Source organism: Platalea leucorodia (genome assembly GCF_965183815.1).
Source record: "Platalea leucorodia genome assembly, chromosome: 1".
NCBI classification, from domain to species: domain Eukaryota; kingdom Metazoa; phylum Chordata; class Aves; order Pelecaniformes; family Threskiornithidae; genus Platalea; species Platalea leucorodia.
The window spans coordinates 114,807,103-114,820,218 of record NC_138823.1 but is presented as its reverse complement, the minus strand read 5'-3'; the positions used below and the strand labels follow the sequence as shown (position 1 = coordinate 114,820,218).

The window sequence follows — 13,116 nt, the reverse complement described above, 5'->3', positions numbered from 1 at the left end:
CAATCAACTGAATCCTTAGAAAGGGCTGATATATCGCAAAACATAACACAACACCCCTACCACAGTTGGGTAAGTGCTTAAAATTTGCTCACAGAAAGAATGCTGGTAGTTGGCAGGGACACCCAACCAAAATTATGAGAATGGAACTTTTTTTGTATAAATTAGCACAGTCCTCTCCTTCTGGAAGCTGCAATCAGTACAGAGCAAAATGGGTTGATACTGCAGCATTACAAATGCATTTGACATGAGAGAGAAATTCCTCCTGAGGGTCGTCTTCAGATTTCATGGCTTTCCTGCTTCCTCTGCTGCATCCTCAGACAAACCTATAAAGGAGAAAGAAGATGCTTAAAAATTCAGTGTACTTGGTAACTACGTGCACTATATTGTTGATTCCATCAGTTTGTAAAAGCCTTGGTTATAGCTGGAGGAAACAATTTATTACATGCAAAAGAGTTAGGAAAAAATGCATAACTTGCAAATTCAAGCACTCACAAGTTTAGGAAATACAAAAAATTAAGGCAGTAAGGGCAATTTCACATCAGCTCTTTTATGCATATGATGGATGATACAGTCTAAGTTATCAAATCATAGACTACTTTTACATCAGAAAAAAACGGCAGAGAACAGCTGGGCATATGATACGAGATACAGCTACTCCGCTCTGCTTGCATTTTGCCTGCCCCTTTTTCCAGGCAGAAACCAGCAATACAAATTGCAAAACAATAGAAAATTAGGCTCCATAAACTCGTTAATGAGGATTTTTTTTTTTTATATCATACTAACACTTTGGGCAAGAGGAAAATAGCAAAACCCCTGTACTGAAGATAATTTCTGTCTTAAACCATGGAAGTATGCATTTCCTATTTTCAAATATCAGTGCAAGAGATTAATATCTGATCCAAGATGGATTCATCTTTGCAATAATAAACTTGACAGAATTGGAAAAGTGGGTAGAAACTCATAAAAAGTTTCTTGGAATATGTAGGAAGAAAAAGAACAGTGGATAATCACACAAATTTCGATACGCACATACTTGCATATCTTCAATTTAAAGTGATTATTTAACCCAACAGTTTTACATGTCCACTGTTAGTTTAGGTTGAAAATTATTTAACTTAAATCCTTTTCTAATGAACATAAAGCAATCCAAAATAAATTGGCACCATGTCCAAATGATATATGAATAATAATAAAAATAACACACAGCTTTTATGTAATTTTTTTTCCTTATGAGCCATCTCTGAAGAAGGCTGAAATCCCCACTCACCCAGTGAAGTGAAATGATCCAGCAAGTCGGCAGAATAACCCAATTGCTCAGTTGCCTGTCAGCTCAAGTGTCTACACAATCATATTCACACAGAATTTGGCACCAACAATCTACATAATTTTAAAAGGATATGCTTTCATTTAGATCCATGCCATTCCATGTGGACAAAACCATCTAGATTCCTTTTTCAGTTTTTATTTTACACTATCAATGTTTTTTGGTGCTTGGGCATTTCAGTATTTACAATGGTTTTCATGGCTGATGGTACTAAACTGAAAAAATTTTATCTCAAGCCTTGAGACTGAAGCAAAGCATCAGTGAAGCTAACAGAGCAGGAGATCAAGGATAAAATCGCCAAGATACAAAAGACTAAAGCAGTAAAATTTCAGCAACAGCTGGAAGCCCAAGGCCCCCAAGGGGCTAAGAAGTTCCCCTTACTGAAGTTTCTACTTTTTTTTTTTTCTTTTTTTTTAAAGGACAATTAAAAATACCATGTTAAGAGCTGACTTGGGTTTACAAAGGTCAGCCCTCGAATGGTAGTTCTTTTGTTCAAAACTCTTATCACACAGCACATGCTGGGATGTCAAAGGGACCAGCAGCAGGTCCCATCTTGTTTCATTAATGATCTAGGGGAAGGAGGTAGGTAGCATGATAATGAAATGTGTGGATTATAAGAAACCAAGATGAACTACAAATACTGGAGAGGAGAAAGAAATATAGCTCTAGGACTAAGAGATTAACAAGGCTGAGAGAAGATAAAAGGAGATACCGCTTGAAATACATCATGGAAATAATCTTAAACACAGATACTTGCTGAGGAAAGCCCTGCAGATGGAGCACAGTGGAAAAAGCTGTTATAGGCATGCATTTGCAGTGAAATACCCTAGCTCAATGCAGTGTAGGACCACAGAAGCCACTGCAGAGCTCACAGTTAATACTGTTCCTGACTATATAGCTTTGTTGAGATCACATCTGGAGCTGTTTACAGCTCTGTACTACATAAAAAGATACTGGAGAATATCTTACTTTGCCACCATAATTAAGGAAAAGAGTTTGCAAGAATTAGGAAACTTGTTTCTGCACACTCTTACAAAAGCTGGACACGCACATAGTTCGGATGAGAAACAGCAAAAAGGTGGTATGATTATGGTCAGCTCTTTGCACCTGAAGAGAATAGCCACAGATTTACCAGAGACCAAGAGGCACTAATCTGTGCATGAGCAACGCCCACCAAGTTGCACACTTAAGATATGTGACACTGTCACTGCACAGTGCCCTCAACCTCAATACATTTGAGGACTGACTAGAAGACATCTAAGAAGCATAACAGCACAGAAATTAAGGAAGGGAGGTTTACAAAAATATCAGGGGGCGGGGAGGGGAAATCTTCATGAAAAATAATATCCTAATGCATCTTTTCCTTTACTAGGCTGAAAACATAACATGTTAAAAATTAAAATGCAATTATAAAATTGTAATGCAAAAAAAAAAATTATTTGAACCATAAAACAGTGCCCAAGATACTGCTTTCAAAACCTGTTATTTCCATGACATTGCCTTCTTACAAATAACCATCGTGCCTATTTCTACAGATTGGATACCAAAATGGGCAATGTGAAAGGTTACTTTCAAGCTTATGAAACACAGCGGATCCACTAAACCTAATGCATTAACTGTAATTATGGGCTGGCAGAACTGAAGTAATACAGCAGGATTTACCTCAATTTCACACAACTTTGCTCGACAGCACTATACATGGCTATAGGGAACCTGGAATACTTCTGCATGGATCAAAGAACTACCACATGAGTAAACTGTGGGAGAGGTGAGCTGACAGGTGATGTACAGACTGCAGCTATTTTTATTGTGTAACTTCAAAACGGGAGGCAGTATGAAAACATGGCTTGCAATAATCAGCCTTCCCACCTCTACCCTGTATTTTTTCAACATGCAATATTTATTAGTCATCTAGGAGAACAACATAAATTTCACATTGATCTAACTGGCACACACTATATCATAGTAGGTGAGATGATTAACATCAGAGAGGTTTATCGTCAGTATATTCTGACAAGCTTAGGCAGATCCTAAGAAATACAGCATATAAAATTAAAAATTCTGCAGATTAAGGCTCCTTTACCTCCTTTCATCAGGACAAAAAGCTTCCTTCCATCTCCATATCCCCCATTATGAAGTTCTCAATGTTTCATTTTATAGATCATCCAAAAATCCTATCAGAATAATGCTGGTCTGAGCACACACTCAGACAAATGTATATTTAAAGGTTTATATCTCTATTTATCAACACAGTTATGGATTGGGAAGCTGCTTTTGGAAATAATCGTGACAAATTTTAACTCCTCTGCAGTAGGCAACCCCAGGAGTTTTTGGAGGTAAGTTTTCAAAACAGAGCTAAAATGTATGATTAAAGTTAACATCCTGATCAGTAACATGATATTGCTTATATCTGAGGTCAAAAACAGATTCCACCTTCAGTCACTTAAATCCCTCAAATTGTTTTGTGTATTTGTCAGTCAGAGCACATTAGCACCCTCATGAAACCAGCTTCTAGAAACAAAGACGCAAATACCTTAGTCGTGTTAATTTGCCTCTTGAAAAGCATGACTTAAGCATACACATCGTTGAGTCACAGAAAGTTCATTTGTAGCTCAAAATGTATTTTTGAGTCTTGAAAACTCAAAGTTCAAAGAAAATCAGTTACAGTGACGGAAGCACCAAAGACAGCTAAAAAATCCCAACCTTCCTCAAATTATTATTCATGTAGCTAGAGAAAAACAAAACAAAACAATCAAACATTTAAAAGGAGGGATGATATTTGAGCATGATGGCAGAAGGGAGGAGAAAGGATCATTTTCAGTAGTTATAAATTGTTCACACTAAGCATGATGGTGTAAGGTTTAAAGATGTTCAGGTTAAACAATTAGGCAATGGAAGAAACTACCCAGGGAGGTAGCTGAGTCAAGGATATGACAGGTTTGTAAAGACAGGGTAGATGAAATCCTAGTGGGGATTAGTGAAGAGGAAGATACACAGGCTTTGAACTGGATGACTTAAAGGATCTTACCAATCCTATCTTTTATGCTGCTATGATTCATCCTAAGGAGAACATTTTGGACTCTTATGAATTACTGGCTGAGTTTCCTGGATACTATTGTACATTAGTCTACTCTGAAGCATGCATAAAACTAAGTCAAAGTTGGCTTTGAAGTGTTTGATCTACAGTATTCGACACTTCCCAGTCTCTTTTTCATACAGTGACTCAGAAAAAGGGCTGTTATAACAAGACAACAAAAGTTATTTTGAGTTCAGATTAAGTCAGAGAAGGGAGGCACCCCTTTCTTCAGCTATTCCCATCTAAAAGAAAAGAGGAAAAAAACACCCCATCTCACAGCCTGGTGGTTAATATTGCTATTTCTAGACCTGACATAAAACAGCCTTAGAACAAACTATAGCTTTATAGTAACTGTTTTTTCATAAAATTTTGGATCCAAACCTAAATGTTCTGAATGACCAAAGTTAATAACTCTTTTTTGCTTTTATGTTAACAAAAGATGACAGATTTTTCCCAGCACCTTCAAGTCACATTTCTGAAAAATCATGATATTATCTTTTTAACAACTACATCTATTCACTGCTAATAATTATAATTGTAAACTGCTTGAGGAAATATATACAGCTTCCTTTTTCTTAGCATATAATCTTTATTCCATGGACACAATCCAAAGAGTTTTTCAGAAAGTTTAATAAAGTAGCAATATCTTGCTTATCCCAAGTGAACTGACACAGTTTAGCTTGGAGTGCAAAAGGGATTAGTGTAAAATCATTGACTCTAATGCAGTGCAGAAGATTCATCACCATGATGGACAAGCTACAAACTTTCCTACACTGCTTTAGCGGGAGAAACTAGACTTGATCAGTATTCTATATCACTTTGTATGGAATAATAAACTGAGAGTGAGCCTTACCATTGCCTCCCAAGTCACCAGTAAGTCACTGATCAGTGCATACATAATTTAAAAATTATCAGTTTTGTGTCTGAAAGGGGAGTGATGGCAGCTGAATGAGCAGGAAGCATGGACTGACTCATTCATTAAAGAATTGCGTAAATCAAATAATTTTGTTTTTCGTTTAGGAAGTAGTGTGACTGATAGCAAGGACTTCATTCAGTGAACTTTGCTTTGTCCTAAGGGACCATATACATCACAGGATGGATAATGTGAAGCAACAGTTTCCATCACTCACTCTTAAATATACCCCCCACTAACTGCCACTAATATGACAAGCCCAACCTATATGAAGCTATCAATAGTTAAGTTTCTAAACCGCCACAAAATAGCAGGGGTAGAAGGGGCAGCTCTTACCTTGGGGATAGCAGGGCCTATTCTCATAAAACTTAACAAAAACGTTGCTAAAAATCTTCCTTGTGTCATTCTGACTTAAGAGTGACATGTAATAGCAGTGTATCACAATGGAGCTAACAAGGAGGTAACAATGACAAAGGTAACATTTATCAAGTGTCCACATATTTTTTCTTTTTTTAATTAACTTTTGAACACCTTACAAAGTTCTTGTGCATTCATGCCCCGAGGCAGTAGCCCTCAATGGAGACTCTGCAGACATGGGCTTGCGGTAAGTCAGGCCGACTGGGAAACTGGACATGTCAGGAAAACTTACAGTGTCCCTTCCAAGGCAATTTCTTTGTTTTGGTTCTTTGTTTTCCAAAGTACAGCAACTAAATATCCCTATCATTAATTTTATCCTGACAATTAATAACTTATGCTGTACTTGTATATAATACTGTTGTCTTCAACCTTCATTACATTATATGGTGTACAAGCAAACAAATACCCATACACATCCCTACTACAGAATTTTCCGTTGAGAACCCCAACACCTAAAAAGCATTAGAGCTGCCACCAATGTGTCCAAGGAATGGACAAGTAGACTGAATTACTGCCCATCTGTTTTGGGTAAGGTAAGGAGGTGTGCACCAGTTCACAGTTCCTGGGATCATCAAGTACTCAAGCTGTAAATGGTAGAGTTCAGGCTCCTACATTTATAATATTGCAAAGTTTCTATGCTTTCTTTAGGTCTTTCTTCTGCTTTGTATTTGGAAAATGCCTAAGACACATGAAACGTTTCTAATATAAAATTACCAAATTTGAACTTCAGGAAAAACATCCAGTGACGTGACCAAAAATTCCCAAGGCACACAGCAGTTTCTTCTAATGACCCCCGTCACATACATATATACACACTCGCACACACCCCTCCACACACATATACACACTGCTGGAATAAACATGTTTTGCAAGAAACAAGGAGCTGCCAAAACACCAAATCTAGCTTACATTTATAGATATCACGTAAAGAAGAACAAGAAGAATGGGATGCTGGTTAGTTTGAAGCAATGTAGAGCTCTGTAAGCAGCACTCTGATAACAGTACTCTAAGCTCCATTCAGGAACTAAAAAACAAAAAAACAATATAAAAAAATTACAGAGCAAACTGAATATGTTTGCAGGAAGACAAGCTGCTTAAAAAGCAGTTACCTATCTAAAATGATCATTACTATGGAAGATGTAATTTCAATGAAGTTAAAATTTTGGATGAACAATGCCTATTTTCTCCAAATATCTGCCTCATCACAATTACCTATCAAATCCTGGACATTTTTCTAGGAAAGCTTGCAGATTTTTTGAGAAATGGTGGGTTTTGTTCAGAGAAGATCACAAGAAGTCGTCACAAATGACACATTTCAGCTGGAACAGGTATTTCTTGCCAGGAAGTAAATCCCTAAAAATCAGTTTGCTTTCCAGTGGCCAAATCTCCCTTCTTCTAATTAGCTATCAGCCTTTGTTAGGGCGGTAAATTAATCCAGTGGCTTCTAAGGCAAATACACAAAACACAAATCTAAAACTTAACTAGTTATGGCCACACAAATGTCAATGCTTCAATTTATTCTTCATCATGCTTATATCTTCCCATTCACTGTAACTCAAAATCCTACTAAGCTCTTTAATAATTTGCTGTCAGAAAAAAAAATATATATATTTGGGCCATGTACATTGAGATTAGACATGATAATATATTAAAAACAGGGTCTTTTTTGCATAGACGTAACTCTTCGCTTTTTCCTGGGGAGAAGTAATGCCATAGTAATCAGTCTTTTGCCTGCTTGATTTGTTGTGCTGTTTTGTTGACTTCCCAGACAGACAGACCGACCAGCTAGCTGACTATTAGCAAATCCTTTATCTTCCCAGACAAGCGATCATCATGACAGATAGGCAAAACTCCAGGGGTAGGTTAGCTTTAGGGCAAGATTTTCCACCATTTTCATATGAATGGCAGTGAATCCTACTCCTGGAGGCAGCCACCCAGCGTCCGTCTGCAGGAAGATCTAAGACCCTTCACGGATATGATATATATATTACAGTCAATTTCTACTCCTATAGGTTGGATGCAGCTCATAATTGACATCTGAAGACCTACAACCTCCCTGTTAGTATAACTTCAAACATTCCTCATCTACCTATGCAACTGTAGCTAATACTGAGCAAATTTTTCAGCTGAGATGATTTTCCTTAGAAAACTGCAAATGCAGATCAAACCAGTAGCCACATTTCTGCTGAATTTGTCAGATCAATTTGGCTAAAAAGAGTAATTACAGCATTTTTGATATTTCCAAAAAATTTTTCGAATTTTCATTTCACGTTGAATTATTGCAAATAAACTTCCTTGAATACAATTTAAAAAAAAAAGTTAGAAGATACAATGTCTAAGAGAAATACCTCATTTGAGGAGAAAAAGAAAATACTTCATTTGAGGAGAAAAAGAAAATACCTCATTTGAGGAGAAAAAGAAAATACTTCATTTGAGGAGAAAAAGATAAACCTGAATCAATCATTGGAGGTTGTTCCAAAATAACAAATTTTCTCATTTTTTTGCTTCAAGTCAAAAACTTAAAAAAAAACCCCGAACAGTTATACACAGAGGTCTACTCTTGTTAGTGTGTACCTGTATCTTAAGTCAAAATAGCGCAGTTATCCTTTTAATATGCATGATATAATTGTCAGAATGAAGCTTTCAACAAATTTAGCTACAATACATACATGCAAATTATAGGCAGCTTTATCCAGCACCAGCTTCAGTAAAACATAGAATAAAACATATATTAGGTTTATAGGGGGAAAAAACCCACCTTTTTGTGAATAATGAGTCTGATACAGACTTGCATTTGGGGCCTGTGCTATGCTTCTTATGCAAGTTTAACTTTTATGGCCACAAAACAACTTAGTACCTTCATACATAAACATCAGATTCTCCAGTAGAGATTTCCAATGTTTTGTTTCTAGCCTACGGTACACATAAGCCCATGGTTCCTCAGTACCAGAAAGATACAACAAAACAGCAGAAATTCCAAAAGGAACAGCATAAATAATTTTGTGATTTTCTGGAAAACACAAAAGAGGGGAGGGAGTAAAATAAAATAGCCAAAGGCAAAGCAACATTAGGAATTTAGTGCAACAAAGAGATATAAAAGAGGATCAAGAAGATGAAGTCAAGGAAAGGAATATTCAACGCTGCTTTAATGCCATGTATTCTCCTAAGGGAAGCGGTGGAAGCCACATGGCTTATGACATTTGCAAATTAGTACCATAATGAAGACAACAATCTGGTGGTGTCAGGGAGATGGTCAAGCTGATATAACAGGAGTTTTCCATTTCTAACTCCTATTATCATACAACAGATTTGAGGTGCTACAAATTCCTAAGTGTTTTGTAATATTCACAGAAACATCAGCTTTTGCTTACCATCAAGTATTCGGCAACTGAATACTCTTCAATATGTTGCTCCTTTTAACAATGGAACATTACAGTGCAAATGATAAAATCACATTCAAGATTTCCATGGGTTCTTCTGGAAATAACATACAACAGGATTTTACCATTTGATGTCATTTTTCCTTTGGAGTCTTGTGGGAAAAAGACATTGGTAGAGAGGGAGATTTGAGGAAAAATGTGTTTAAAAAAAAAAAAAAACAAAGGAAAAAGAATACTTGTGTAATACTTTCCAATCTTGAATTTCACACATTCCTTTCAAGCTACAGTATATGAGAAAAATGCTCTAAGAGTTTTTTTCCAAATGCAATCTTTTGATAAGTCTCAGTGTTGGTTTAAAAGCAAAAGAGCAAAATAAAAAGACCCTGTATTAAAGTAACAGATGGAATTTCTTCTAAATGGATAGATAACTCCTTTCTATTGCTCACCAAAAATCTGTTATCTGCTTGAGTTTTTTGTTTTGGTTGGGTTTTTTTTTAATTGTTTTTTAATTATTTATTAACCTTATCTTTGCAAATGCAAAGTATGTTTTTTGGGGGATAGAGCAGTAATGTTATAGCAGTTCATATTTTTTATATGATATGTATTCTAAACTGTCTTAGTATGTCTCTATACCAAAGACCTGTAATGTAATGCTCCTTATTTCCACGACTTCTCCACTGGCATCAGTCTTGGCGCCTATAGATGGAGCAGAGTTACCCCCTGCTACACCCCTAGGTATTTCCAGGCATATCGTGACCTTAGTAGCTATAACGGCAATTTCAGTACCCACAACAAAAATTGTAAAGCTACTCAGATTTGATGATCCAGTTAAGAATTCCTTAAGGCCTAAATCTGTGCATTTCTGAATGACGACTAAAAACTTCTGGGCCCTCCAACCTCACACCAAAAATCAGCAGAACCGGAGGGAGAGCAGCACTTTGCAGGACCAAGCTTTTTAGCACCTCCAGAAAAGAGCAGTAGAAGTCAACATGCCTGCATCAGTTTTAAACGTATTATGGATTTTCTCATGGGCTCAGGAAGCCATAAAAACTAAGTATATTCGGACGGCAGGATAGCAATATAGCTTTCATCATTCTGTGATTTTCTGTGAGTTTAGGAAAAACATGCTCAACTTTTATAGACAGGCAATTCAGTATTACAAATTTTCAGGAGACGTCACTGCTATGGGATTCCCAGAACAAATGCAGGTTATGTTCAAATTACTGTTTTCTACAAGGACACTGCTCAGAACAAATTTGTCATGTAAACGAGCTCATTTAATTACAATGCAACACAACTAGCTGTCCCAGATCACAGGCTTCTTACTGAACTGGATGCTAACGATGCTAGGAAGAGCAAATTATTTCATTCTGGTGGTCATGTAATGTTAAGATTATTTCCTCATTGACTAATAAGGTAAGTGCCTGAACAAAGCTAAAAAAGCAAAGACAGACATGCTAAATCAGAAAAAAAAAAATCTAATAAGGTAAACAATTCCCAGAAAATACACTGAAATACAGTGAGAAGGAGATCCTTTGCTGTGCAATGTTTCAATTTATCAATCACTTTGCAGTTCTCTCCTAGTTTGGAAGAAGTTTAAATAACATCAGCAGCTTAGAACATTTAGAAACAAAATGCCAAATCCCAACATAGTTAAAGGGTATGCCACAAACAGCTAAAAAAAAAAAATCTTTGATTTAAAGTCAGGTACTGTGAACACTTGCTATGGTTTATGCATAAGTAATTCCACTGAACTTAAGGAGTCCTACAGGAATTCTCAAACATGTAAATGCTTGCAGAAGTAGAGTCTATCTTTCATACTGTATGTTTTTTAAACTGCTAACTGATTTTCTCTTCCTATTCTGGTATGAGTAGCATAATATTAACAATTAAATATTATCAATTAATCTCTCTTGAAGTATGAAAGTCAGATTTCCCAGACTCCACAGTTGTGTATATATAGTGGAGAAAGAGCTGTCTTTGGAGCTGCTTTACTTCTACTCTGCCTTTCATCCACCTGAGACAGCCTAAACATAGTTCAGTCATGCTTGAAGGTAACCTACCTGATGGAGGAACCTCGCTGGCTTTTTTATACTCTGATTCAACTTAATGCTGTTCTTCCATACTTGATGCATGCAAGGTCCACAAACCTGTGCTTGAAGACAATATCTAGGCCACCATTACCTGTATTTATTCATGTAAGCAACAATGTATGCCTCCCCAAGAAGGTGGGCATCAAGGTTTTCACAAGCCACCTTGAAGTCAGTGAAAGTCCTCCTCAACAACATAAATCTGCTCCTATTTAACAGCTTATAGGACAGATCTTTAAGACTCAGGTTTACTAGTTTGGAGAGTAGCCAACTACTCATGCATGATACTCCAATTCCAGTTCAGAAAACTGTCTCCAATCACTTAAGCATATGATCCATTGACATCAGTGGAACTGAACGCACCATGTACGTGTTCAAGTTACCAGTATCAGTTGGGTACATGCACAAGCACTGTCTTAACAAAGAATCTAAGTATAGCCTTAAATGCTTTCCTAAATAATGACCCAGAATTCTTTGATGCTATAACACATTATTTCAACCTATGGTTGAAGTGGTGATATCAATGCATTTATGTATTTCAATGTTATTTCAAATTTAACCTGGCTAGAATATTGATTTTGGAAAAATCTTTGAAACATGTTAGTGGTTTTGTGTATAATTTTTTCCTTTTCTCTTCCTCTCTTCCTCCTCGATTTTGCTAATGGTCTCTGAAACACTGGCGTAAAAGAACTGTGGTGAAACAAAATATTAAAAAAAAAAATTTACATTCATGTTCTGAATGAACTATAAAATGCTAATGAACAATGCTCATTTAGTAACAAAAAGTAAATGGGGGGGTGTTTAAAATCTTTTGCATTTTACTGTGCACATGGCTTGCAAGTAATGTTGGTATGGTTTTTCTGTGTGAGGTTGTAAGTCTAAAAATAACCCGGTGACATCACCCAAGGAAACACCTAATCATAGATTACATTTAACTCGATATAATTTTGTTTAAAACTTTCTTAGGAAACATGCTTTTCTGTCTCCAAACTGTTCTCAAAGGAGTCTCTGCTTTTACACATGACATTTCTGATCTCTCACTGCAGGAGAGCTTTACATCAGAGTTCACATAGAGCTCCAAAAGCTCCATTGGAGCCTCTCAAGGTGATAGTTTAGGCAAAAATGTAAAGAGAGACAGGTTATTGAGCAAAAGTGTTGCAGCAAAAGTGAAATCTAAATACAGTAGATGGAGATTTATCAAAACGTAGACATAGTCCCACTGTGCCTGCCCATTATCTGCTTCTGCTAGGATCTTGAACAAGCTGGATGCTATTGCTTCTCTCCCAGTGCGTTTGCAGTTTAGAGGTCTTGTTGCTGTAATCAGGGATTTTGTTGGAAGAAAGGCAATATATATCACATGTAAGATGTTTTGCAAGGAGTTAAGGTACAGATCATTTTTGCTTTTAACCCTTACTTGGAATGGTGTGTAAGAGTGTTTTCCAATCTGTCATCCATGAAGTCATGGTCTGCAGCCCATGAAACCACATTAAACAGGAAAATAAACATCATCCTTACAGTATTTTCAGCTAAAGGTGCAAAGATATGATTATCTGCAGGAAACGGGCCAGCAGAAATACATGATTGTGAAAGTGTGAAAACCACTCTTTCAATGGTGCGTGAAGATGAAAAGCAGAGGATCAAATTGTAGTTTTATCAGTATTAGTTTAAACTACAGATGATGAACAAGAAAACAGTAAAACAAATGAACGAAACCAATGTGTAACAAAGTTTCAAATACACCATTTAAAGTAGCACCTACCCTTCTCTCATGCCTTTTGGAAGGCAGTAAGACAGAAGCACTTTTGAAATAGGTCCAGGTATTAGCATCTTATTTAATGGATTGCAGTAAGGACTACCAAGTAGCTCAAGACAGACAGTTCCTTTAAGCATGGTGGAATAGTCTGCTGGCTCACACT

The 13,116-nt window shown here is 36.6% G+C and overlaps 1 protein-coding gene across 1 annotated transcript in view; it reads right to left on the bottom strand.

Annotated features, from left to right (window-relative positions):
• Nucleotides 1-209: 209 nt before the first annotated feature.
• The window catches only part of BBS9 (Bardet-Biedl syndrome 9), a 304,975-nt gene continuing 292,068 nt past the window's right edge, over nt 210-13,116 (bottom strand). Inside the window, exon 23 of the mRNA XM_082327678.1 lies at nt 210-323. Coding sequence (XP_082183804.1) covers nt 283-323 — 41 coding nt within the window. The 3' untranslated portion in view covers nt 210-282. The remainder of the gene's footprint in view (nt 324-13,116) is intronic.